General features: G+C 41.9%; 1 protein-coding gene across 5 annotated transcripts in view; it reads left to right on the top strand.

The window, feature by feature from the left end:
* The window catches only part of LOC134891479 (uncharacterized), a 220921-nt gene extending 193699 nt beyond the window's left edge, over positions 1-27222 (top strand). For 4 of the 5 annotated variants that reach the window (XM_063913536.1, XM_063913534.1, XM_063913537.1 and 1 more), the window contains 11 exons: positions 3470-3799; positions 7498-7782; positions 8291-8629; positions 8710-8997; positions 9586-9915; positions 13612-13896; positions 14405-14743; positions 14824-15111; positions 16554-16883; positions 17510-17667; positions 25224-27222. In XM_063913536.1, the coding sequence (XP_063769606.1) occupies positions 3470-3799; positions 7498-7782; positions 8291-8629; positions 8710-8997; positions 9586-9915; positions 13612-13896; positions 14405-14743; positions 14824-15111; positions 16554-16883; positions 17510-17667; positions 25224-25232 (2981 nt within the window). In that variant the 3' untranslated portion in view covers positions 25233-27222. The remainder of the gene's footprint in view (positions 1-3469; positions 3800-7497; positions 7783-8290; positions 8630-8709; positions 8998-9585; positions 9916-13611; positions 13897-14404; positions 14744-14823; positions 15112-16553; positions 16884-17509; positions 17668-25223) is intronic. The other variant, XM_063913535.1, reaches the window with a different exon arrangement.
* Positions 27223-27841: the final 619 nt, after the last annotated feature.

The following is a 27841-nucleotide window of genomic DNA, read 5'->3' on the forward strand; positions in this document are numbered from 1 at the left end:
ACGTCCCCCTCCGAAAGGGAGACGGTTTTGGAAGCCATTCACAAGCTGTACTCTCAGCAGGTGATAGTCAAGGTACCTCTTCTACAACAAGGGAAGGGGTATTATTCCACTCTTTTTGTGGTACCGAAGCCGGATGGCTCGGTAAGGCCTATTCTAAATCTGAAGTCCTTGAACCTGTACATAAAGAAGTTCAAGTTCAAGATGGAGTCACTCAGAGCAGTGATAGCGAACCTGGAAGAGGGGGACTTTATGGTATCCTTGGACATCAAGGATGCGTATCTCCACGTTCCAATTTACCCCTCACACCAGGGGTACCTCAGGTTCGTTGTACAAAACTGTCACTATCAGTTTCAGACGCTGCCGTTCGGATTGTCCACGGCACCTCGGGTCTTTACAAAGGTAATGGCCGAGATGATGATTCTTCTTCGAAGAAAAGGCGTATTAATTATCCCATACTTGGACGATCTCCTAATAAGGGCAAGGTCCAGAGAACAGCTAGAGATGGGATTAGCACTGTCTCAAGAAGTGCTAAAACAGCACGGGTGGATTCTGAATATTCCAAAATCCCAGTTAATGCCGACAACTCGTCTGCTGTTCCTAGGGATGATTCTGGACACGGTTCAGAAAAAGGTTTTTCTCCCGGAGGAAAAAGCCAAGGAGTTATCCGAGCTTGTCAGGAACCTCCTAAAACCAGGAAAGGTGTCTGTACATCAATGCACAAGAGTCCTGGGAAAAATGGTGGCTTCTTACGAAGCAATTCCATTCGGCAGATTCCACGCAAGAATTTTCCAAAGGGATCTGTTGGACAAATGGTCAGGGTCGCATCTTCAGATGCACCTACGGATAACCCTGTCTCCAAGGACAAGGGTGTCTCTTCTGTGGTGGTTGCAGAGTCCTCATCTATTGGAGGGCCGCAGATTCGGCATACAGGATTGGATCCTGGTGACCACGGACGCCAGCCTGAGAGGCTGGGGAGCAGTCACACAAGGAAGAAACTTCCAGGGAGTATGGACGAGCCTGGAAACGTCTCTTCACATAAACATATTGGAACTAAGAGCAATATACAATGCTCTAAGCCAGGCAGAACCTCTGCTTCAAGGAAAACCGGTGTTGATCCAGTCGGACAACATCACGGCAGTCGCCCATGTGAACAGACAGGGCGGCACAAGAAGCAGGAGTGCAATGGCAGAAGCTGCAAGGATTCTTCGCTGGGCAGAGAATCATGTGATAGCACTGTCAGCAGTGTTTCATCCCGGGAGTGGACAACTGGGAAGCAGACTTCCTCAGCAGACACGATCTTCACCCGGGAGAGTGGGGACTTCATCCAGAAGTCTTCCACATGCTGGTAACCCGTTGGGAAAGACCGATGGTGGACATGATGGCGTCTCGCCTCAACAAAAAACTGGACAGGTATTGCGCCAGGTCAAGAGATCCGCAGGCAATAGCTGTGGACGCGCTGGTAACGCCTTGGGTGTACCAGTCGGTGTATGTGTTTCCTCCTCTGCCTCTCATACCAAAAGTATTGAGAATTATACGGCAAAGAGGCGTGAGAACGATACTAGTGGTTCCGGATTGGCCAAGAAGGACTTGGTACCCGGAACTTCAAGAGATGATCACGGAAGATCCGTGGCCTCTACCTCTAAGGAGGGACTTGCTTCAGCAGGGTCCCTGTCTGTTTCAAGACTTACCGCGGCTGCGTTTGACGGCATGGCGGTTGAACGCCGGATCCTAAAGGAAAAAGGCATGCCGGAAGAAGTCATTCCTACTTTGATTAAAGCGAGGAAGGAAGTAACCGTGCAACATTATCACCGAATTTGGCGAAAATATGTTGCGTGGTGCGAAGATCGGAGTGCTCCGACGGAGGAATTTCAACTGGGTCGATTCCTACATTTCCTGCAATCAGGATTGTCTATGGGTCTCAAATTGGGATCTATTAAGGTTCAAATTTCGGCCCTGTCGATTTTCTTTCAAAAAGAATTGGCTTCAGTCCCTGAAGTCCAGACCTTTGTTAAGGGAGTGCTGCATATACAGCCGCCTGTGGTGCCTCCAGTGGCACCGTGGGATCTCAATGTGGTTTTGGAATTTCTAAAATCTCATTGGTTTGAACCACTAAAAAAGGTGGATTTGAAATATCTCACATGGAAAGTGACCATGCTTCTAGCCCTGGCTTCGGCCAGGAGAGTGTCAGAACTGGCAGCTTTATCTTACAAAAGCCCATATCTGATTTTCCATTCGGACAGGGCAGAACTGCGGACTCGTCCGCATTTTCTCCCTAAGGTGGTGTCAGCATTTCATCTGAACCAGCCTATTGTAGTGCCTGCGGCTACAAGTGACTTGGAGGACTCCAAGTTACTGGACGTTGTCAGAGCATTAAAAATATATATTGCAAGGACAGCTGGAGTCAGAAAATCTGACTCGTTGTTTATATTGTATGCACCCAACAAGATGGGTGCTCCTGCGTCTAAGCAGACGATTGCTCGTTGGATCTGTAGCACAATCCAACTTGCACATTCTGTGGCAGGCCTGCCACAGCCTAAATCTGTAAAGGCCCACTCCACAAGGAAGGTGGGCTCATCTTGGGCGGCTGCCCGAGGGGTCTCGGCATTACAACTCTGCCGAGCAGCTACGTGGTCAGGGGAGAACACGTTTGTAAAATTTTACAAATTTGATACTCTGGCTAAGGAGGACCTGGAGTTCTCTCATTCGGTGCTGCAGAGTCATCCGCACTCTCCCGCCCGTTTGGGAGCTTTGGTATAATCCCCATGGTCCTTTCAGGAACCCCAGCATCCACTAGGACGATAGAGAAAATAAGATTTTACTTACCGATAAATCTATTTCTCGGAGTCCGTAGTGGATGCTGGGCGCCCATCCCAAGTGCGGATTATCTGCAATAATTGTACATAGTTATTGTTAACTAATTCGGGTTATTGTTGAAGGCAGCCATCTTTCAGAGGCTCCGCTGTTATCATACTGTTAACTGGGTTTAGATCACAAGTTGTACGGTGTGATTGGTGTGGCTGGTATGAGTCTTACCCGGGATTCAAAATCCTCCCTTATTGTGTACGCTCGTCCGGGCACAGTACCTAACTGGAGTCTGGAGGAGGGTCATAGGGGGAGGAGCCAGTGCACACCACCTGATCTGGAAAAGCTTTACTTTTTGTGCCCTGTCTCCTGCGGAGCCGCTATTCCCCATGGTCCTTTCAGGAACCCCAGCATCCACTACGGACTCCGAGAAATAGATTTATCGGTAAGTAAAATCTTATTATATACATATACACATATATATACACATACACAATCAAGATCAAGTTATTTGCTTATTTGATATAATTAATCAGTGGTATAATAGCATATAGCATTGTAGCTGGTAATAAAAAACTTTGAAGTATTTTTTTAAATTGTTTTAAAATATAGATTAACCGGTCACAATATCAGTTGCTCACTGTAATATAACGGTTTGTTTCCATAGATCCAAATGTGACAAAGCAACCAAAAATATATGTACTACCACCAGCCACTGAGAGCCAGGCAGACGAGGAGCAGCTGACACTGGTTTGCTTGGTGAAAGGATTTTACCCAGAAGACTTGTTTGTGACCTGGAAGTCCAATGACTCCATAATCAAGGAGGATGTTCCTGACCCCAAATATGTCCTTTGTGACCTTACGAATCAGCTCTGCTCATTTGTTAGTCAGGTGTCCATCCCAAAAGAACAATGGCTTGGAGGAATGGGCTATGAGTGCCGGGTGGCTCATATTTCCTCCAAAGACTACTTCAGTAAACACATCAGCAAACATAATGGTAAAACCACTAATTTCACTAGTTTCAGACAGTTTCTTTATTTAGAATTGGGTGACAATGTACGCATGTATACTTAATTACTATACCTCCATGTAGTTGGAGGATACAATATTAAAATCCCCACCCACAATTAAGGAAGAATCAATAAAGAGACTGAATTTGGCAAGTGTGAATTGGAAAAAAAAGTTTGGAGTAGGCATTAGGTGCATATAAATTGCATAGTGTAAATGTATCCCCTTGTATAGCAAGCTCAGAAATAACATATTGCCTAGAGGGTTTGGCAATAAACATGTGTTATTGAAGGGCCAATTGTTTCTTAACCAATGTAACTATACCACATTTCTTGGAAGTATAAGCGGTGTAAGACAATACAGAATAACCCATAATGTTACATTTCAAAATTTCGGCCTGTAGAAGAGGAGTTTCTTGCAGCATTGCAACATCCATACCCAGTTTACGTACTGTATATAGGTAAGAAATTGTTTCCTCCTAATGAGGGAATTTATCCCACTAACATTTCAGAGCATATCTAAACCAGTATATAAAGCAAGATCTCGACATAAAAATAAATTAACAAAGAAATGTGTAAATTTCTAGTGAGGGATATGAGTAGGAAAACCTGCAATATACATTATGCTGAAACATAATCTTATAGTAGACAAACAAGGTTGGATAATACCCAGCATCCGCCACTGATAGCAAATCAAACCAATGCACTCTAGCGTCATACAGAGGAGAGAGAGAACTGGGAAGAAAAGGAGAGAGAGTTGCAATGGGAAAAAAGAAGAGAAGGCTGGAAAATATAATAACAAGAGAAAACAATAAAATAAATCAAAGCAGGGGCAAGGCACCCCTGCAGGCTATCAGGCAAAAAAATCAAACTTCCTGGCATACAAACGGAGGGAAAAAATAAAAATTAGAAGGAAGCATCAAAGAACACCAAATGTATAATGGAGTAGAGAGCTCTAATGACCTATAGCAGACAATGATAATTTCACGTGGCTGGTGAACATGGCAAAAAAAACTAATTTACATATACTGATATAGTGAAATTGTCAGGATCTGATATGTGCTTGTCTCCGAACCAGTGTCAGAGCTGTGAGGAGCTTTATTAGCAGAGTGTTTAAAGTGAGAGGGTCTGATGTAATTCCTTCACATCAGTAGAGCCACTAGCTCAGCTGGGACTTGGAACTGGATAGCTGGAGGCTTGGAGGATACCAGGAGGTGAAAGGCGGGCAACTAAAACTAACACAAAGTGGTTGACGAAGACCCAGAGCAGGGATGTGTATTATAACTCACCACTGGTTTCACCGGGGGTTCCCACAAGGGAATTTGCTCTTGACTGGCAGATCGCCTCCCCCTTTGTGGGTCACGTGGAGTTAGTACTAAAAAAACTGTGAAAAATGACTAGCAGACTAAGTGCTATGAACTGGCCCCGATGGTAACTGGAACTGAATCGGAAGTGACAGTAATTGATATAGGACTGGAAATTATAGTAATTAGCATCACATTGGAACCAATGGTGATTGGTATTGGATTGGAACCAATGGTAGTTGATATTTGACTAAAATCGATGGTAGATTGGTATTGGACTGGAACCAATGGTATCAGACTGGAACCGATGGTAGATTGGTATCAGAATGGAACCAATGGTATTGGACTGGAACCAATGAAACTAGTAAGTTATAGAGATCAGGAGAAACAACAGGAAAGCGTCTAGGAGATTCAGAGCTATAGTCAGGAATCAGTGTTGCTGACTGGATACTCTGAGGAGTGCAGGTACAAAGCTCACATGCAGAGCTGTGTGATTAGTGGCACTGGCAACCTTGGCCTTTTTGGTCTGGGAGTTTTATACCTGTGAAGGAGTCCAGTTCGGTTGCAACTGTCAGCTGATCACTTGACTGACCAGAATTGGTGAGAACCTTATCACATGATGCAAATCAAGATAAAACTAGGCCATGAGGCACGCCAACTCCACAACCAGAGTCCTGCCCTCTGCACACCTGTTCTGAACCCCTGATATCTCGGGTTCTGGCCACAGAGCCAGAGACCATTATCGCAGCGCTAGCCACGTGCCTGCAGGCACCTGAAACAGCATGACAGAACCTCACCAGTGGCTGATAATTGTAAATTGGCTCTGATTCTGTGGTCTGTACTTGGAGCTGTGACAGAAATGATTATAGAAAATATGTGTAATTAAAACTTAAACTTGTTCAGATTATAAATTACATTTTAGGCGGAAGGCAAATGTATCCTGACTAACCTGAATTATTTAACATGCAAAAAGACGTATTCCACAATACAAATTCATTTTGTGCTTGTTTTGCACATTTTAACCAATAGATTTTGCACATGAAAAATGTAGAAACAAAAGTGAGCAATTTGGACCATGTCGAAATGAAGCGATCAATGCTGAGTTAAGGCCAGGCGCACATATGAGCCTAGTTTAGAACCCATATGCAGAAGAAAGATTTAATCTAAAGGATAGTATGATTTAAATGGGTTTCTGATAAAGATGCATTTATGGTGATATTCCCTGTTTAGAAGGGGGCTGAAGAGCATTGCTTGCTGTGCAAACACGCTTAGATATGTTTCCAACCAAAACTTGTAATGGAATGTCTCTTGTATCTCTCACACTGTCTTGATGTGAGACTCAGTCCATACTTGTCTGGCCTGGTACAAGTCTCTCTCATTAGTGTGTACAGACCGCACATGCACATATTGCTGACAGTTCCTCAAAAGTTCGGATCACCAGCCCCCTGGTGCATAAAACAGGATCACTTCTAGCAATCAGGGCTAGGTGATTGACAGTGATACTTTGATTCTGAAATGCACACCAGGCTCTTGATTATTATTTCTATGTACAGACTGTGATGTTTTGATTACTAAACTAGTGCACCAGACCTTTATAACCTTGACTATGAGTTTGTCAGCCATTATCTTCCCCGCATGTGTATGATCTTTGGAGCTGACCACTGACCATGATTTTTCCTAAATCTTGTCTGCCACTATTTTGCCCACGTGTATTAAACCGAGGACTGTCTGACTACATATTAATACTGTATATGGGAAAGTGCATTACTACACATCGCATTTTGGATGCAATACATCCCGCCACTTATCAGGTGCGTAGCGGCGTTAATAGGTTGTAGGTCTTCTGGGTTTATGCCCTGAAGTCCCTGTGCATATCCACTGAATGATGCGCACGCCACAGGAGCCACTGGGAGGAATCCGATCCCAATAGGCTTCTATTATGCAACACCATCTATAGATGTAATTGCCTACCGGGTCCAAACTCCAGAAGGTGTCACATTCCGGAGCTTGGTTTCTATGACAAATGCAGCCAATACTCTGAAAACTTCAGTTTTGTGAATATCGGTGGCAATTTGCTTTTAGTACATCCCAACCCTAGTCAATAACCACTGTAAGAAAAAGGCATAAACATAAGGTGCACATGTCATAAAGAACCCTAATGTCCTTCACTTGCTTGAACAGTTTAAGACATAAATGAGGCCAAATGCAGCAGAATTTTAACAAAAACAATGGAAATGGCTAAAATAATGAAAAGGATGGTCATGTACATACATAATAGTAGACAATACTGACTTGACATTATTCGTTTCCCCACGAGACTTACCAGGCAGACATGCAAAACAGCAGATGGTTATTTTTTTCATTTTTTTTCAATCCCCCGCTAGTGCCTGATGGCGACATATTGAAGCCATCCTTCAAGGACCTTTTTCATTATAAGAATGCCACAGTTTCCTGTAAAATTAATGTTGACGACACTAAAATGCAATTACTAATGAATGGACTACCAAAGAAAAGCACACAGGCACAAATCAAACATAACAACGTGACATGGAAACAGATCACAGCACAAGTCACCCTGGAAGAGTGGAACACCACTACAAACGTCTCCTGCATATTACAACCGCCACAGGCAGCCCTTCAGAAAAAGCTGAGCATTATACGGATAAACAGTAAGTCACAATACTATAAAGTATCTTATGTATGCATAGTCTGTGGGGGAGATGTATCAAGCCTGGGATAGAGATAAAATGGAGTAGCTGCCCAAAGCAACCAATCAGCTGTCATTTCAAAGACTGCTAGATAAATTGCAGTTAGAAGCTGATTGGTTTCTTTGGCAACTTCTTTAATTAATCACTCTCCAATGCTTGATACATCCCCCCTATTATGTATTCAGCAATTGTTTTACAGTCTCTTAGTTGTTTTGTGTCAGTGTAGCAGCAATATACAGTACTGATTATAATATCCTCTGAGCTCTAGTCAGTCTGTCTCTTAAAGAATAACACAATTATGTACAGTCTGTGGTATTTAGGATACATAATAGAATATGAAGGATGTCACTTTTAAGTTTACTCTGTGAAAATAAATCACAACAATAATGTTAGAGAATATTTTAGATGGATATTAATCTGACAAAGTTTTCATATACAATAATAAAAATAAAAATAAAATGTGTTTCAGAAGCAGAGGAGATGAAGGTGCCAGTGGTATATTTACTGCCTCCTGCCCATGAGAGCGTGATTATGGAGGATCTCCTGACTTTGGTCTGTTTGGTGCAGGACTATTACCCAGAAGATCTCTTTGTGACCTGGAGTATCAATGACTCTCTAAACATGCAGAATGTTACAAGCTCCAGTTCTGCAAACTGCAACAGCAATACAAAGCGCTGCTCCACCACCAGTCAGCTGACCGTACTGAAGAGCGAGTGGATCAGAGGCACAAGTTACTCATGCCTTGTAGCCCATATCTCTTCTGATGAATTTATTAGGAGGAAAATCAGTGCGCCACTCAACAAATCAGGTAAATATATTCCTTATTTCATAAGCAGTAAGTATATAATCATTATCCGCACTTACAGTACCTACTATTTTGTTTTTCAGAAAATTCACTTGTGAAACCTGAACACTATATCCTGAAGCCGGACTTCAAGGAGCTCTTTCTTTCCAAAACTGCTACAGTCAAATGTGCAACCAATATTCTCAGCAATGACATACGTTGGTTAATGAATGGAATAGAAATGAACACATCATGGCAAATACACAAAGAACAGATTTTGCATAATAATTCAACATGGGCTCAAAGCACAATACAAATCCCCTTGGAAGAGTGGAAAAACATATCAGAGCTGTCCTGCAAACTGAATAATTCACAAGAACTCCAACTCACAAGTGAGTTATATACCAACCTACACCTAGTATACAGGACGGGCCCATGTCTTTGGCTGCCCTAGGAAAACCATTCTTATCCAACAATGACCCCCTAATGTGTTGCCTTGCCTCACCTCTTTAACCTCATAAGGCACATGGAGGGTCAGTATTCTTTCCCTTCAGACTGGTAGTGTGTGGCTAGGCTGAGAGATATCATAGCCTGGCACACCACTCCCTGCCCATTGCCAGCATAGAGGAGAAGCAGCTGGCATCTTTCCAGGTACGAAGTTGCCTCCTGCTGCCCATTAATGTCAGTGCTCTAGATCCTGTGCATGTGTGCCATGGGCTAAATCAGAACACTGACAGCATGTCAACATGAATATATATATATATATATATATATATACACATATACACATATATATACACATACACAATCAAGATCAAGTTATTTGCTTATTTGATATAATTAATCAGTGGTATAATAGCATATAGCATTGTAGCTGGTAATAAAAAAACTTTGAAGTATTTTTTGAAATTGTTTTAAAATATAGATTAACCGGTCACAATATCAGTTGCTCACTGTAATATAACGGTTTGTTTCCATAGATCCAAATGTGACAAAGCAACCAAAAATATATGTACTACCACCAGCCACTGAGAGCCAGGCAGACGAGGAGCAGCTGACACTGGTTTGCTTGGTGAAAGGATTTTACCCAGAAGACTTGTTTGTGACCTGGAAGTCCAATGACTCCATAATCAAGGAGGATGTTCCTGACCCAAAATATGTCCTTTGTGACCTTACGAATCAGCTCTGCTCATTTGTTAGTCAGGTGTCCATCCCAAAAGAACAATGGCTTGGAGGAATAGGCTATGAGTGCCGGGTGGCTCATATTTCCTCCAAAGACTACTTCAGTAAACACATCAGCAAACATAATGGTAAAACCACTAATTTCACTAGTTTCAGACAGTTTCTTTATTTAGAATTGGGTGACAATGTACGCATGTATACTTAATTACTATACCTCCATGTAGTTGGAGGATACAATATTAAAATCCCCACCCACAATTAAGGAAGAATCAATAAAGAGACTGAATTTGGCAAGTGTGAATTGGAAAAAAAAGTTTGGAGTAGGCATTAGGTGCATATAAATTGCATAGTGTAAATGTTTCCCCTTGTATAGCAAGCTCAGAAATAACATATTGCCTAGAGGGTTTGGCAATAAACATGTGTTATTGAAGGGCCAATTGTTTCTTAACCAATGTAACTATACCACATTTCTTGGAAGTATAAGCGGTGTAAGACAATACAGAATAACCCATAATGTTACATTTCAAAATTTCGGCCTGTAGAAGAGGAGTTTCTTGCAGCATTGCAACATCCATACCCAGTTTACGTACTGTATATAGGTAAGAAATTGTTTCCTCCTAATGAGGGAATTTATCCCACTAACATTTCAGAGCATATCTAAACCAGTATATAAAGCAAGATCTCGACATAAAAATACATTAACAAAGAAATGTGTAAATTTCTAGTGAGGGATATGAGTAGGAAAACCTGCAATATACATTATGCTGAAACATAATCTTATAGTAGACAAACAAGGTTGGATAATACCCAGCATCCGCCACTGATAGCAAATCAAACCAATGCACTCTAGCGTCATACAGAGGAGAGAGAGAACTGGGAAGAAAAGGAGAGAGAGTTGCAATGGGAAAAAAGAAGAGAAGGCTGGAAAATATAATAACAAGAGAAAACAATAAAATAAATCAAAGCAGGGGCAAGGCACCCCTGCAGGCTATCAGGCAAAAAAATCAAACTTCCTGGCATACAAACGGAGGGAAAAAATAAAAATTAGAAGGAAGCATCAAAGAACACCAAATGTATAATGGAGTAGAGAGCTCTAATGACCCATAGCAGACAATGATAATTTCACGTGGCTGGTGAACATGGCAAAAAAAACTAATTTACATATACTGATATAGTGAAATTGTCAGGATCTGATATGTGCTTGTCTCCGAACCAGTGTCAGAGCTGTGAGGAGCTTTATTAGCAGAGTGTTTAAAGTGAGAGGGTCTGATGTAATTCCTTCACATCAGTAGAGCCACTAGCTCAGCTGGGACTTGGAACTGGATAGCTGGAGGCTTGGAGGATACCAGGAGGTGAAAGGCGGGCAACTAAAACTAACACAAAGTGGTTGACGAAGACCCAGAGCAGGGATGTGTATTATAACTCACCACTGGTTTCACCGGGGGTTCCCACAAGGGAATTTGCTCTTGACTGGCAGATCGCCTCCCCCTTTGTGGGTCACGTGGAGTTAGTACTAAAAAAACTGTGAAAAATGACTAGCAGACTAAGTGCTATGAACTGGCCCCGATGGTAACTGGAACTGAATCGGAAGTGACAGTAATTGATATAGGACTGGAAATTATAGTAATTAGCATCACATTGGAACCAATGGTGATTGGTATTGGATTGGAACCAATGGTAGTTGATATTTGACTGAAATCGATGGTAGATTGGTATTGGACTGGAACCAATGGTATCAGACTGGAACCGATGGTAGATTGGTATCAGAATGGAACCAATGGTATTGGACTGGAACCAATGAAACTGGTAAGTTATAGAGATCAGGAGAAACAACAGGAAAGCGTCTAGGAGATTCAGAGCTATAGTCAGGAATCAGTGTTGCTGACTGGATACTCTGAGGAGTGCAGGTACAAAGCTCACATGCAGAGCTGTGTGATTAGTGGCACTGGCAACCTTGGCCTTTTTGGTCTGGGAGTTTTATACCTGTGAAGGAGTCCAGTTCGGTTGCAACTGTCAGCTGATCACTTGACTGACCAGAATTGGTGAGAACCTTATCACATGATGCAAATCAAGATAAAACTAGGCCATGAGGCACGCCAACTCCACAACCAGAGTCCTGCCCTCTGCACACCTGTTCTGAACCCCTGATATCTCGGGTTCTGGCCACAGAGCCAGAGACCATTATCGCAGCGCTAGCCACGTGCCTGCAGGCACCTGAAACAGCATGACAGAACCTCACCAGTGGCTGATAATTGTAAATTGGCTCTGATTCTGTGGTCTGTACTTGGAGCTGTGACAGAAATGATTATAGAAAATATGTGTAATCAAAACTTAAACTTGTTCAGATTATAAATTACATTTTAGGCGGAAGGCAAATGTATCCTGACTAACCTGAATTATTTAACATGCAAAAAGACGTATTCCACAATACAAATTCATTTTGTGCTTGTTTTGCACATTTTAACCAATAGATTTTGCACATGAAAAATGTAGAAACAAAAGTGAGCAATTTGGACCATGTCGAAATGAAGCGATCAATGCTGAGTTAAGGCCAGGCGCACATATGAGCCTAGTTTAGAACCCATATGCAGAAGAAAGATTTAATCTAAAGGATAGTATGATTTAAATGGGTTTCTGATAAAGATGCATTTATGGTGATATTCCCTGTTTAGAAGGGGGCTGAAGAGCATTGCTTGCTGTGCAAACACGCTTAGATATGTTTCCAACCAAAACTTGTAATGGAATGTCTCTTGTATCTCTCACACTGTCTTGATGTGAGACTCAGTCCATACTTGTCTGGCCTGGTACAAGTCTCTCTCATTAGTGTGTACAGACCGCACATGCACATATTGCTGACAGTTCCTCAAAAGTTCGGATCACCAGCCCCCTGGTGCATAAAACAGGATCACTTCTAGCAATCAGGGCTAGGTGATTGCCAGTGATACTTTGATTCTGAAATGCACACCAGGCTCTTGATTATTATTTCTATGTACAGACTGTGATGTTTTGATTACTAAACTAGTGCACCAGACCTTTATAACCTTGACTATGAGTTTGTCAGCCATTATCTTCCCCGCATGTGTATGATCTTTGGAGCTGACCACTGACCATGAGTTTTCCTAAATCTTGTCTGCCACTATTTTGCCCACGTGTATTAAACCGAGGACTGTCTGACTACATATTAATACTGTATATGGGAAAGTGCATTACTACACATCGCATTTTGGATGCAATACATCCCGCCACTTATCAGGTGCGTAGCGGCGTTAATAGGTTGTAGGTCTTCTGGGTTTATGCCCTGAAGTCCCTGTGCATATCCACTGAATGATGCGCACACCACAGGAGCCACTGGGAGGAATCCGATCCCAATAGGCTTCTATTATGCAACACCATCTATAGATGTAATTGCCTAACGGGTCCAAACTCCAGAAGGTGTCACATTCCGGAGCTTGGTTTCTATGACAAATGCAGCCAATACTCTGAAAACTTCAGTTTTGTGAATATCGGTGGCAATTTGCTTTTAGTACATCCCAACCCTAGTCAATAACCACTGTAAGAAAAAGGCATAAACATAAGGTGCACATGTCATAAAGAACCCTAATGTCCTTCACTTGCTTGAACAGTTTAAGACATAAATGAGGCCAAATGCAGCAGAATTTTAACAAAAACAATGGAAATGGCTAAAATAATGAAAAGGATGGTCATGTACATACATAATAGTAGACAATACTGACTTGACATTATTCGTTCCCCCACGAGCCTTACCAGGCAGACATGCAAAACAGCAGATGGTTATTTTTTCATTTCTTTTCAATCCCCGCTAGTGCCTGATGGCGACATATTGAAGCCATCCTTCAAGGACCTTTTTCATTATAAGAATGCCACAGTTTCCTGTAAAATTAATGTTGACGACACTAAAATGCAATTACTAATGAATGGACTACCAAAGAAAAGCACACGGGCACAAATCAAACATAACAACGTGACATGGAAACAGATCACAGCACAAGTCACCCTGGAAGAGTGGAACACCACTACAAACGTCTCCTGCATATTACAACCGCCACAGGCAGCCCTTCAAAGAAAGCTGAGCATTATACGGATAAACAGTAAGTCACAATACTATAAAGTATCTTATGTATGCATAGTCTGTGGGGGAGATGTATCAAGCCTGGGATAGAGATAAAATGGAGTAGCTGCCCAAAGCAACCAATCAGCTGTCATTTCAAAGACTGCTAGATAAATTGCAGTTAGAAGCTGATTGGTTTCTTTGGCAACTTCTTTAATTAATCACTCTCCAATGCTTGATACATCCCCCCTATTATGTATTCAGCAATTGGTTTACAGTCTCTTAGTTGTTTTGTGTCAGTGTAGCAGCAATATACAGTACTGATTATAATATCCTCTGAGCTCTAGTCAGTCTGTCTCTTAAAGAATAACACAATTATGTACAGTCTGTGGTATTTAGGATACATAATAGAATATGAAGGATGTCACTTTTAAGTTTACTCTGTGAAAATAAATCACAACAATAATGTTAGAGAATATTTTAGCTGGATATTAATCTGACAAAGTTTTCATATACAATAATAAAAATAAAAATAAAATGTGTTTCAGAAGCAGAGGAGATGAAGGTGCCAGTGGTATATTTACTGCCTCCTGCCCATGAGAGCGTGATTATGGAGGATCTCCTGACTTTGGTCTGTTTGGTGCAGGACTATTACCCAGAAGATCTCTTTGTGACCTGGAGTATCAATGACTCTCTAAACATGCAGAATGTTACAAGCTCCAGTTCTGCAAACTGCAACAGCAATACAAAGCGCTGCTCCACCACCAGTCAGCTGACCGTACTGAAGAGCGAGTGGATCAGAGGCACAAGTTACTCATGCCTTGTAGCCCATATCTCTTCTGATGAATTTATTAGGAGGAAAATTAGTGCGCCACTCAACAAATCAGGTAAATATATTCCTTATTTCATAAGCAGTAAGTATATAATCATTATCCACACTTACAGTACCTACTATTTTGTTTTTCAGAAAATTCACTTGTGAAACCTGAAAACTATATCCTGAAGCCGGACTTCAAGGAGCTCTTTCTTTCCAAAACTGCTACAGTCAAATGTGCAACCAATATTCTCAGCAATGACATACGTTGGTTAATGAATGGAATAGAAATGAACACATCATGGCAAATACACAAAGAACAGATTTTGCATAAGAATTCAACATGGGCTCAAAGCACAATACAAATCCCCTTGGAAGAGTGGAAAAACATATCAGAGCTGTCCTGCAAACTGAATAATTCACAAGAACTCCAACTCACAAGTGAGTTTATATACCAACCTACACCTAGTATACAGGACGGGCCCATGTATTTGGCTGCCCTAGGAAAACCATTCTTATCCTACAATGACCCCCTAATGTGTTGCCTTGCCTCACCTCTCTAACCTCATAAGGCGCATGGAGGGTCAGTATTCTTTCCCTTCAGACTGGTAGTGTGTGGCTAGGCTGAGACATCATAGCCTGGCACACCACTCCCTGCCCATTGCCAGCATAGAGGAGAAGCAGCTGGCATCTTTCCAGGTACGAAGTTGCCTCCTGCTGCCCCTTAATGTCAGTGCCCTAGCTCCTGTGCATGTGTGCCATGAGCTAGATCAGAACACTGACATCATATCAATAGGAGTATATATCAGGGACATGCGGTGAGCTAAATAGCTCAGGAAGCACTGATTAGCACCAGAGACAGATTTACATGCAATATATGAGCCAAAGCATACATCTGGGCATTATACACAGGTGCAGCAGTATAAACTCCTGGAAATTTGGTGAGTTTTGATCAAAGATGTGCAGAAAAGTTACACAGGTGAGGCACTGCCTCACCTGCCATAGACTTTTTACTCCAGAGTTTTGGCTATAAAAATTATTAGAATAATGCAAAGAAGATATTTTAAACATATTCTTTGTATTTCTCATATACTTTTCACAGTCAAACTCTGGCACAAACGTCATTATGACAGGAAAGGCTCTGCCTCACCTGCCTCACCCCACCGCATGTCACTGGTATATATATATATATATATATATATATACACACACACACAATCGTTCATAGTACAACCCTTGCTTATGTTTACATGTAATACTTATTGTGCCTCTTTATAGAATATTTCAGTTGATAGCGCTATATTTCATATATTCTAAAAATATTCAAGATCAAGTTATTTGCTTATTTCAAATAGTTAATCAGTAGTATTATAGCATATAGCATTGCAGCTGGTAATAGAAAACATTTGAAGTGTATTTCAAAATTGTTTTTAAATATAGGTTAACCATACTTGCCTACCCACCCGGAATGGCCGGGAGGCTCCCGAAAATTGGGTGGCCCTCCCGGCCCCCCGGAAGGGTGGGCAAGCCTCCCATTTTCCTTGTCAGGCCCTCCACTCCCCCCTCTGCCACCCAGAGCAGAGAACAAGTGGGAGTGGCTGGGGGATCCAATGACGCAATTTACGCAGAAGCGCATCATCGTAGCTTGGCCCCCCCTATACAGTGGGTAGTTTATCGGCAATGCAATTGTGATGTCACGCCCCCCGGACTGCCCACTTCCCCATCGCCACGCCCCACGGACAGAACATCATGCCGCCGGCCACGACCCAATGCGCCTACAACACTGCCTACTTCCGGAGGAGGGTGCAGCAAGGTAGGCAAGTATGAGGTTAACCGGTCACAATATCAGTTGCTCACTGTAATATAACTGTTTGTTTTCACAGATCCAAATGTGACAAAGCAACCAAAAATATATGTACTACCACCAACCACTGAGAGCCAGGCAGACGAGGAGCAGCTGACACTGGTTTGCTTGGTGAAAGGATTTTACCCAGAAGACTTGTTTGTGACCTGGAAGTCCAATGACACCATAATCAATGAGAATGTTCCGGACCCCAAATATGTCCTTTGTGACCTTAAGAATCAGCTCTGCTCATTTGTTAGTCAGGTGTCCATCCCAAAAGAACAATGGCTTGGAGGAATGGGCTATGAGTGCCGGGTGGCTCATATTTCCTCCAAAGACTACTTCAGTAAACACATCAGCAAACATAATGGTAAAACCACTACTACTGTATCACTAGTTTCAGCCTGTTTCTTTATTTAAAATTGGGTGACAATGTATGTCTACTTACTGTGCTTCATCCTGTGCACATTAAATTTTTGGGGAAAAAAGTCTGTTGCGAGAATATTTGATGCTTCATTGTGGTTACAGTCAAAAGTCTTTAGCATTTTTCAGTCTACTTTGCAGGCTACAGTATATGTAAATACATGTCTTCATGAAAAATTGTATATGCAAGTGAAATAATCTGTGCAACATCCATATTAGCCAACATAAAACAAAAAACAGGTAGGGTCCAATAGTTGTGTCTTGAAAATTATGATGAATACACTAAAACAAAAATAAGGTCAGAAAATTATTGAAAATGTTCATAGAATTATAAGAACCTTTCAAAAAAGTATTTAAAAACAATTTATATAAAAATATGTAGACAAGATGATGAGAAAGCAAAGTGTCTTATAAATGCCCAATGTAAGCCAGATCTGCCCAAAGCCTCTGCATTTGTATTTTTCTGTTCTAATGCAGGGTCACTGCATGACTGATTGGGTGGGGTGGTGGGAGGCTCTTCTTACTGTCTCTTGAGCACAACCGTAACAATAATGAATTATGCCTTAATTACAGATGGATGCTCCCCTACTGGAATTTCTACGGTCTACCAAGATGTTGTAGAAGACCTCAGTGAGTCAGAAGACATTAGCAATGTATGGACCACAGCATCCACCTTCATTGCTCTCTTTTTGTTAACATTGATCTATAGTAGCTTTGTCACTTTCATTAAGGTACAGTATTTATTACCAGTTATTTATATAGCATACACATATTCCGCAGCGCTTTACAGAGAATATTCAGCCATTCACATCAGTCCCTGCCCCAGTGGAGCTTACAATCTAAGGGGTCTATTTACTAAGCCTTTGATGGAGATAAAGTAGCTGGAGATAAAGTACCAGCCAATCGCCTTCTAACTGTCATTTTTCAAACACAGCTTGTAGCATGGCAGTTAGGAGCTGATTGACTGGTGCTTTATCTCCAGCGACTTTATCTCAATGCAAGGCTTAGTAAGTAAATAGACCCCTATATTCCCAGCCACAAGTATACACACAAACACACACACACACACACACACACACACACACACATTCACGCTGGGGTTAATTTTGCTCGTAGCCAATTTACCTATCAGTATATTATTGGATTGTGTTAGGAAACCGGAGTACCCGGAAGAAACCCATGCAAGCACAGGGAGAAAATACAAACTCGGCACAGTTAGGGCCATGGTGAGAATTTAACCCATAATCTCAGTGCTGAGAGGCAGTAATGCTAACCATTACACCATCCGTGCTGCCAGTAAGTGACTGTTTATTTGCCTACGTGAGCTGCATCACTTTGTAGCAAATATGTGGAAAGAGAAAATGTCAAATAGTAAATTTTGTATTGTTAAGACACTTTTTTTTTACAAATATCATTTCTCTAATATAATTTCTATAGTTTCACTACGTGTATAAATATAAGTAATGTTACTCAGAATAACTGTGAGACTTGTCATATTGTTTAAAGAGAAAAAACTATTTCAAAAACATTTCTTAATTTAGCAAATAAAAAGTAATGTCTTCTAGACATATAAGCTAATCTCCAGGAACTCTAGCTGAACTTTAAAAAAAACATAATTATAAACTGTTAAGTAGCAAAGGAGAAAAGTAAGAAACACATGGCTGATAATCAGACATATTACACAGGCATGATTTTGTGATCTTTTCATTCAGTGCTTTCAACTAGCAACATTCAGCTAATGTACCATGTTTTATAAACATTCTTATTATTAAAATAGTGATCCATCCAACCAGTGCTGTTTACAACCTCGCACTACACGGAACGTACCACATCTGTGTAAAATCACATCTCACTGATATTGGGTGTGGCATATTTTTGCGGCATTCACAATGTCGCCATTTATTATGCTAACACTGATATAACAACAATATCAATAACCCTAACAGTAATGTTGACATTTTCACTATTCTCAACATTTATTATGTCAACATTCTGTCATTGCCGACATGTTACAGGTGTTGACATTAATTATATGGACATTTTTGCTATGTCGATCTCAACCTTCAGCTACCGACATTGTGAATGTCAACTTTGTAATTAGAGAGATTTAGACTGCATACTCCTTAATTAGTGCACAATGGGTTTCTGTAGAAAGTGATAATTAATCTGGCATACACAATGACTTTTCTCCATAGTTTATATTTATCCGCAATCCCACAGCCAGGCAGATAGTCATACAGGTTGAGTATCCCTTATCCAAAATGCTTGGGACCAGAGGTATTTTGGATATCGGATTTTTCCGTATTTTGGAATAATTGCATACCATAATGAGATATCATGGCAATGGGACCTAAATCTAAGCACAGAATGCATTTATGTTTTATATGCACCTTATACACACAGCCTGAAGGTAATTTTAGCCAATATTTTTTTATAACTTTGTGCATTAAACAAAGTGTGCCTACATTCACACAATTCATTTATGTTTCATATACACCTTATATACACAGTCTGAAGGTCATTTAATACAATATTTTTAATAACTGTGTGCATTAAACAAAGTTTGTGTACATTGGGAAAGTAGCAAATTATACTTACCGATAATTTCATTTCTTCGAGATACTCCATGGCAGCCATTACTCTGGGATTTATACCTACTCCTAGATTTTAGACAGGAAGTTTTTTCTATTTTAGGCTCCGCCCCTCTGGGAATATAAGTCCGTACCCCCTTGGCTTCCCCAGTCTTTTGAGTGTCTCCTTGACGGAGCCTAAGAAAAAACAATGATATATTGAGGTGGGAAAATTGTAGGCTGCCATGGAGTATCTCGAAGAAATGAAATGATCGGTAAGTATAATTTGCTACTGTCTTCTACGCTACTCCATGGCAGCCATTACTCTGGGATATACCAAAGTATCCTAGTAGGGAGGGAAATAAACCACACAGAGCCCAAATGATGCTTAAAGTAAATTTTTCATGCAGTTGATTCCTTGAGTACCGCTTCTCCAAAGTGACCACCAGAGACATCTAAGCCATAGTGTCTGGTGAATGTATGGATGGACGACCATGTTGCCGCCATACATATCTCTTTTATCAACACCTGCGCTCTTCTTGCCCAGGATGTAGACACAGCCCTCGTAGAGTGTGCCTTAATGTGGTCTGGAACTAGTCGGCCATTTTCTTGATAGGTGAATGCAATCAGTTCCGTAATCAATCTAGCAATCGTGTTTTTAGAAGGTGATTCACCTTTTTTGACTCCAGAGTGTAAAACAAACAGATTTTTAACTTTCCGGAAGTCTTTCACTCTCTCTAAGTATATGGAGACTGCCCGCAAGACATCCAGCATATGCAACCTCTCTTCATAATCATCCGTTGGGTATGGAAAGAAAGATGGTAGAATGATCTCTTGGCTCATATGGAAGTTTGAAACTACCTTTGGCAGAAATTCTGGATTATTCCTTAATATTATTTTATCTGGAAGAATATTCAAGTAGGGCTCCTCAGCCCAGAGAGCTTGTAGTGCTCCAACCCTTCTCGCTGAAGTTATTCCTGTGAGGAAAACTACCTTCCAGGTTAGCATTTTTAAAGAGATTTCCCGCAGAGGTTCGAAAGGTGAATCCATCAGCATGTTCAGAACAATGTTCAGATCCCATGGAGGTATAATTGATCTGACCCTAGGATGCTCCCTTTTAATAGCCTGACAGAATCTTTGTACCAGGTTATCCTCCAACAGCTTTCTATCCAGCAGTATACTTAAGGCTGATATTTGCACCTTGATGGTTGATACTGCGAGACCCATCTGGAAACCTTCACTTAGAAACTGCAGTATCTGCGGAACTCCAACCGTAGAGATTTCTGAGTCATTCCTCAACCAATCGCCAAACTTCCTCCATACCCTATAATAGGACTTTGAAGAGATATTCTTCCTTGCTTTCATAAGTAAGGTAACAACCTGCTCTGAAAGACCTTTACTTCTCAGGATTGGCCGCTCAACTTCCACTTCAAATGAAAACTCTGCAGATTCGGATGGCAGATTGGTCCTTGTCTCAGAAACTCTGGTAAGGTCCATGGACCCTGTGTCGCCATTCTGAGGATTGTGGGAAACCACACTCTGTTTGGCCAATGGTGTAGAACTATTATAACTACCGCTTTCTCCTCTCTGATTTTTCGTAGAACTCCAGGTATCATTGGTAGTGGAGGGAACACATAACTGAGGTTGAAGTTCCATCTCTGGGAGAGAGCATCTGTCCCGCTGGAATTTGGGGATTGGTATCTTGAAAAGAATTGCTTCCCTTTCGTGTTCTGAGATGTGGCCATCAGGTCCACCTGAGGGTACCCAAACCTTTGTGTTATTAAGTGGAACACTTGAGGATTTAGCTCCCATTCTCCCGGTAACACATTGTGTCTGCTCGGGTAATCCGCAACTAAGTTGGATTCTCCTGGGATATGAAGGGCTGTTATGTACTTTAGGTTTTGTTCTGCCCAATCCAAAATCTTTGCTACTTCCACCCATAGATCTCGACTTCTGGTGCCTCCCTGCCGGTTTAAATATGCCATGACTGTCACATTGTCCGAGAATACTCTCAGATGAGATTGCACCAACAGCGTCTGAAAACAACGTATCGAGTTCCACACTGCCCTCATTTCTCGCTTGTTGGAAGACATGAGTTTTTCTTGGGTGGACCACAATCCCTGACAGGTGTGATTTAACAGATGACCTCCCCAACCTGTGGCACTTGCATCTGTTGTCAAGACAGCGTACTTGGGCTGCACTAAGGACACTGACCTCTGGCTTAGGCTCTGGTCTATCCACCAATCCAGGGACTTCTTTGCTCCTTGAGTGAGAATTATCTTGTGGTCCAGGTCTCTGCCTATACGGACCGCTCTGATTATGTCCCACTGGAACGTTCTCATTTTGCACCTGGCCCAGGGTACTACTTCTATCGTAGAAGACAACATCCCCACAAGACGCAGGCCTAGGCAGAGTGAAATGCTGTCCTCTACCTGAACTAGGGATGAGAGATCTTGAATTTTTTTGCATCGGTCTTCCGACAACGCCACCGTGTACTTCTTTGAATCTATCCAATCTCCAAGGAACTGTATGCCCTGTGTTGGATCTAGCTTGCTCTTCTTCCAGTTCACTAGCCAACCATGAGCTTGAAGAATCTGAAGAGCCTTCTGTACTGCTACTATTAGAGTCGCTTTCGTACTCGCACAGATCAGCAAGTCATCCAGGTACGGCCACGATGATATGCCCGTCACTCTCATATGCGCCACTAGAGCTAGGAGAATTTTCGTGAAAACTCTTGGTGAGGAAGACAGGCCGAACAGCAGGCAGGTGAATTGAAGATGTTTTCGAAGGACATAAAACCTTAGGAATCTCCGGTCATCCTTGTGAATTGGCACGTGAAAGTAGGCATCTTTCAGATCTATAGAGGCCATAAAGTCTCCCTGCTTTATCTCTAATAATATGGTTTTCAGCGTCTCCATGTGAAAACGTTTCCTTATAAGGAATTTGTTTAATCTTCTTAAATCCAGAATTGTCCTGAATTCTCACGATGGTTTCTGAATCAAGAACATCCTGGAATAAAAACCTCTTCTCTCCTCTGCCACTGGTACCTTTTTGACTGCATGTGTTTTGATAAGGTTTTTTATAATATCTTGAAAAGCTATTATCTGTTCTTCTGACATTAGAATCTTTGATTTTACAAAATTCTGTCCCGTCGGCTTCTTTATAATTTCTATATGATAACCCTGGGAGATTATCTTTAATACCCAGGCATCCTGAGTTGACTCTTGCCATTGATCTGCAAATTTCATTAATCTGCCTCCTACAGGCGCAGCACTCTGGGGCATCATATAGTCAGAATTTTCTATTGCCTCTTCTGCCTGACTGACAAAAGGACTGCCTGGTAGTTGTTGGAGTGTATCTACCATACTGTCTACCTGGCCTGTATGACCTGGCTTCCTTAAACTGTTGCTTAGGTGAAGAAGCTCTAAACCTTGATTTTCTATCATATGGCAGCTTTGCGGATTTACCGCCCGACATGACATTGATTATAGACTCTAGCTTACTTCCGAAAAGGTGAGAGCCTTCATAAGGAAGAGCTACCAATCTGTTTTTTGAGTGGACGTCTGCTGTCCAGGTACGCAGCCACAGTGACCTTCTAGCCGCTACACCTGCTGCTAATGATTTTGCAGCGTATTCGACTACCTCAAGAGAGGCCTCACACAGGTATTCCCCCGCCTTCATTATCACAGCCAGGTCTTTCTGCAGGTGATGTCTGGATACCTGATCCTCCAAATCACGATTCAGGTTGTTCCCCCACAATCTCAGTGTTCTGTTTGTTGACGCCATCGCTACCCCAGCCTTTAGCGTCACCGCTGATGCTTTATGGACCTTTTTCAAGGAACTCTCAACCTTCTTGTCCATTGCATCTTTAAGCACCGCACCGTCTTCCAACAGGATAGTGGTTTTGGAAACAACTTCTGCTACTGCAGCATCCACTTTAGGCAATTCACACCATTTAATGAACTCTTCATCCTGTACCGGGAACATACGATCCAACCTTTTCATATAATTGAGACGCTTATCTGCACTCTGCCACTGTACTGACATAATTTCCTTCAGTACTTTATGCACCGGAAAACATCGGTTTTTCTTAATCCTATCTTCAAATAAAGGATCCTGAGCATCATCCTCCTGTGCTTCAGCCTCAAGATTTAAAGCTCTATACATATGTTTTAGTAAACTATCTACTACTGTATGTCTAAATTAAATGATCTATCCGGCTCCTGAGCCTCCCCAGATTTTGCCGGAGAGGGACTATCAGCATAATCCAATACAACGAGACTATCCGAATCATCTGCAGCGTCCAGACTTGTCTGTGACCTGGACCTTTTAGCCCGCTGAAGCTCCTTTAATTCATCCTTTGTTACGAATGATTTTTTAATCCATTCCATAAGGTCTTGAATTTGCCTAGAATGGCCCTGAGATGCTTCACAGTCATCACATAACTTGCTATGTTTATCTCCAGATAAACTCTTTTTACATCCAGAACAAGCCTAATGATGCTTCTTTTTACATGTTCTCTTCCTGGGAATTGCAGACACACTGCAACCAAACAGAATAATATCCTAAACACCCTAACTATATAACATAATCAGTGCCCTAAATAAGATTGCTTACCATTCCTGGGCACATGTAGGCGTGGAGGGAGGCATCTCTTTATCCATGCTGTATAATTCTTCAGCAGCACCTCTTATCCAAGCACTGCCCAGTCCCTTATAATTGGGAACACTGTCTCACTTTCATCGGTGGACCGCGCCATTTTAAAAGCCTCTGCCCCTGTTATCCGGCCGGCGCATGTGCAGACCGATCCGCGATGACTTCCGGGATTCGGCCGCGCACTTCCTACCGCCGCGTCCAGCGCTACTTCCGCCCCCCAGGCTCCGGTCAGCGCGTCAGGTAACCCAGTGGCTGCGGCGGGCATCCACACTACCACAGACAGCCATATACTGTTTTTCTCACCTCATAATCACTGCGGCGGCAGGCGACACTTCTACTGCCACAGGCAGTCCATCAATATCATAGCAGTGGCTAGCAGAATTTGTACTGCCACAGGCAGTAATTATAGTTGCTCCTCACATAGTGGTGCCATTCAGCATTTGTACTGCCTCAGGCAGTAATTACAATGCTCCTCCGTGGGTCCTTACTCCGGGTGCCAAACCCCTTCCAGTTGCGGCTCACAGAGACGCATTAGGCTGGGAAAAATCCTGGTAAGCCTCATATTTGAAAAACAATAAACGACTACTCTGTCACTACCTAAGGAGACACTCAAAACACTGGGGAAGCCAAGGGGGTACGGACCTATATCCCCAGAGGGGCGGAGCCTAAAATAGAAAAAACTTCCTGTCTAAAATCTAGGAGTAGGGATAAATCCCAGAGTAATGGCTGCCATGGAGTGGCGTAGAAGAAATCTATTTCATTTGCAATAACTTTAAAATATGACATAACATTCTAAATTCATCAATATTAACATTGCATTAAGTGCAAAGTGGCACTGAACCATTTCTACCTATTAACCATTTGCTTTAATTGTCGTACTAGCTGACTGATTGATTGATTGATTGATTGATTGATTAATTGATTGATTTCCGTGATTCAGCATAAATGCAATGTAAAACACTTACTTTATTGTTTATATGCTTAAAATATATGAAGGGAGAAGTTATGTGTCTTTCATTTTTGTGAATCTTTTTTTTTACCAAGTAATATTCTTGTTCTAGGTTAAGTAAGCAGCAAGAATGAGACATCCTGTGTCTATGACAGCCAGACTCTACGTCACTTCCCCTGCATGGCTGCTATGAATGCAGTTTACGAGCTATGAATAAACCATCAATTGAACCCGTGCCTGAACTGATTTATGGAGGAACTGTGCTACACAGCTAGAACTCAGAACTTCCAAAGAGACTTAGGAAACATATGCACTCCAAAGTCAGACATCATGATATCATGGCACAGATGTGCTACCTTATTGAGCAGCTCCCCACTTTCTGTCTAACAATAATTGTTCAGCAAGTGCAGCGGATGGACATTTGCCTTCTTTTGACAAAATATATATTTCTAGTTAGTAGCTAATTAACTTTGTAATCATATTAACATTGCAGTGAGACCCAGCCTTGGTACAAATGTTCTTATGTTATAAGTCTCATAATGTGCCTGATTCAGAGTTAGGGGTAAATAAAAAAAAAAGGAGCAATTTGTAATGTTGTATTGTCGGTGCCGCAGATTTAAAATGTGCAGAGAAATTCAGATTTAGGAAGGGCTGCACCACCAAAACAGCCCCATGCTAGGCACAGATTGTACATCAGAGTATGGTCCACTTCAGTCACACACTGATGAAAGTCCTATAACACATAAGGCCATAAGACCGGCCATTTCTGTATGCCCGCATAGCAACCTCCCATTCACCAACCAGGAACACCCACTACATTTTTAAAACCATGCGTCTTAAATGTAATTGCGACTCCATGCGCAAGAACTCTGTATACATGCGCAGTGCAATTTACAGGGGGTCCACACGGAGAGATGTGGCCCAGAGATGTGTGCTGAGTATCCAGAGATATGTGCTGAGCGATCTGTGCTAGATCGCTCAGCACACATCTCTGGGACACATCTTTCCATGTGTACCCCCCTTAAGTTGCACTGAGCGAGGCCGCGCATCGCTGTCACTGTGGGCTATACACATGAAGCAATGTGTGCTTAATTTCTAAGCAATCTAGTCAGACTGCTTAGAATTTAGGTAACACATCTCTACATGTGTACCCCCCTTTGGACACAAGCAGTAGAAAATAATCACTCGATTGATTCAGCAGTGCGTCCAACTCAGAATCAGGCCCTTAATGTCATGTAGAAACAGTGTCAGACTGGGGCATGTAGGGCCCACCGGGGAAATGCAGTGGTAGGGGCCCATGTTAGGGGTGTGGCCAGTCTGCAGAGGGGGTGTGGCCTGCCACCTTATTGGTTTGACTAACCATTAGAGAGTGCAACTTTTGGGCCCCTTCATAAATATATACAGTATATTTAGCTGCTGCATGCATAATAATGTACCAGATTAATAACAGATTAATAACAGCAATGCACTGTAGAAAATACACCATAGTCCAGTATAAGGTAAGATATGTATAATGTATAATTCAAGTGCACAGTCTGGAACTTGATCCTTAGAGCAGGAGGTGGGCCCCCAGGCAGTGGTGCCCACCGGTGGTTTCCCCTGTATCCCTGTGGGCCAGTCCGAGTCTGTGTAGAAACAACTTCCACTTCAACATGGTTTGTTCCAGGAATTAATTGCTTGTATTTTGTTCCTTTTTATTTGCTTCTAATTCAGAATCAGACCTAATGTTTCTAGATGACTAAAACCCCAAGTTAAGGTAAACCCTTTTATTAAAAAGAAAAGACTGTGCTGTGATATGGGGTCTGTTTACAAACGCCTTAGAGAGAGATAAAATACCAGCCAATCAGCTCCTATTTGTAATTTTTTCAAACACATCCTGTAACATGGCAGTTTGGATCTGATTGGTTGGTACTTTATCTCCATCCACTTTATCTCTCTCCAATGCTTAGTACATAGACCCCATCCTTTATGGTGACCGATGATCAGTACTTATTCTGGATGATTCTCACACATACTGTTATACGGTTAACTGTTACATTTGTTTTATGTACAGCTATTTCAATGTTCATGCTTCAGCTTTCTAATAAAAGATTTTTCACTTTCCTAATTAACTGGGACATATTATTACTAACAGTTTCTTATACAGTGCAGCATATTCCGTTGCACTTTACAATTAGAACAACGGTAATAGAACAAAACTGGGTAAAAACAGACAGACATAGAGGTAGGAAGGCCCTGCTCGCAAGCTTACAATCTATAGGTAACTACTTAAAATATAGAATAGATACTGTCAGTGGAGCTGAGGGGGGAGGGTACTAATTACCCGGGCCCAGGTCTGATGGAGGGGTCCAGTGGGGGCCCAGGTCCCCCCCACCCCTTACCTCTTACCTGGCAGAAGTAGCTGCAGCTTTTCCCCTCAGCCCAGTACATGCTGCTGTGTGCTGGGCTGCAATGTGGCCAGGGAGACACTTAAAATACAATTGTTCCTGTATTTTTTTATAAGGGTGCATGGCTGCACTTCCTGTGATTAGGCCACGCCCCATGAAAAGTACCTGGGCCCAGCCAGGCTCTGCACTGCCCTAGATACTGATATATGTAAAAAAAAGTGTATAATAAGATGAAATGTGTGTGTAAACAAAAATAACTAAATTTACAAAGGAATAAGCAGAATAAAACTACACTTTATTTTCCTTGGCCATTACTCTGTTTTCCCTCTTGAGCCATCGAGAC

Source organism: Pseudophryne corroboree, chromosome 1 (genome assembly GCF_028390025.1).
Source record: "Pseudophryne corroboree isolate aPseCor3 chromosome 1, aPseCor3.hap2, whole genome shotgun sequence".
NCBI lineage: Eukaryota > Metazoa > Chordata > Amphibia > Anura > Myobatrachidae > Pseudophryne > Pseudophryne corroboree.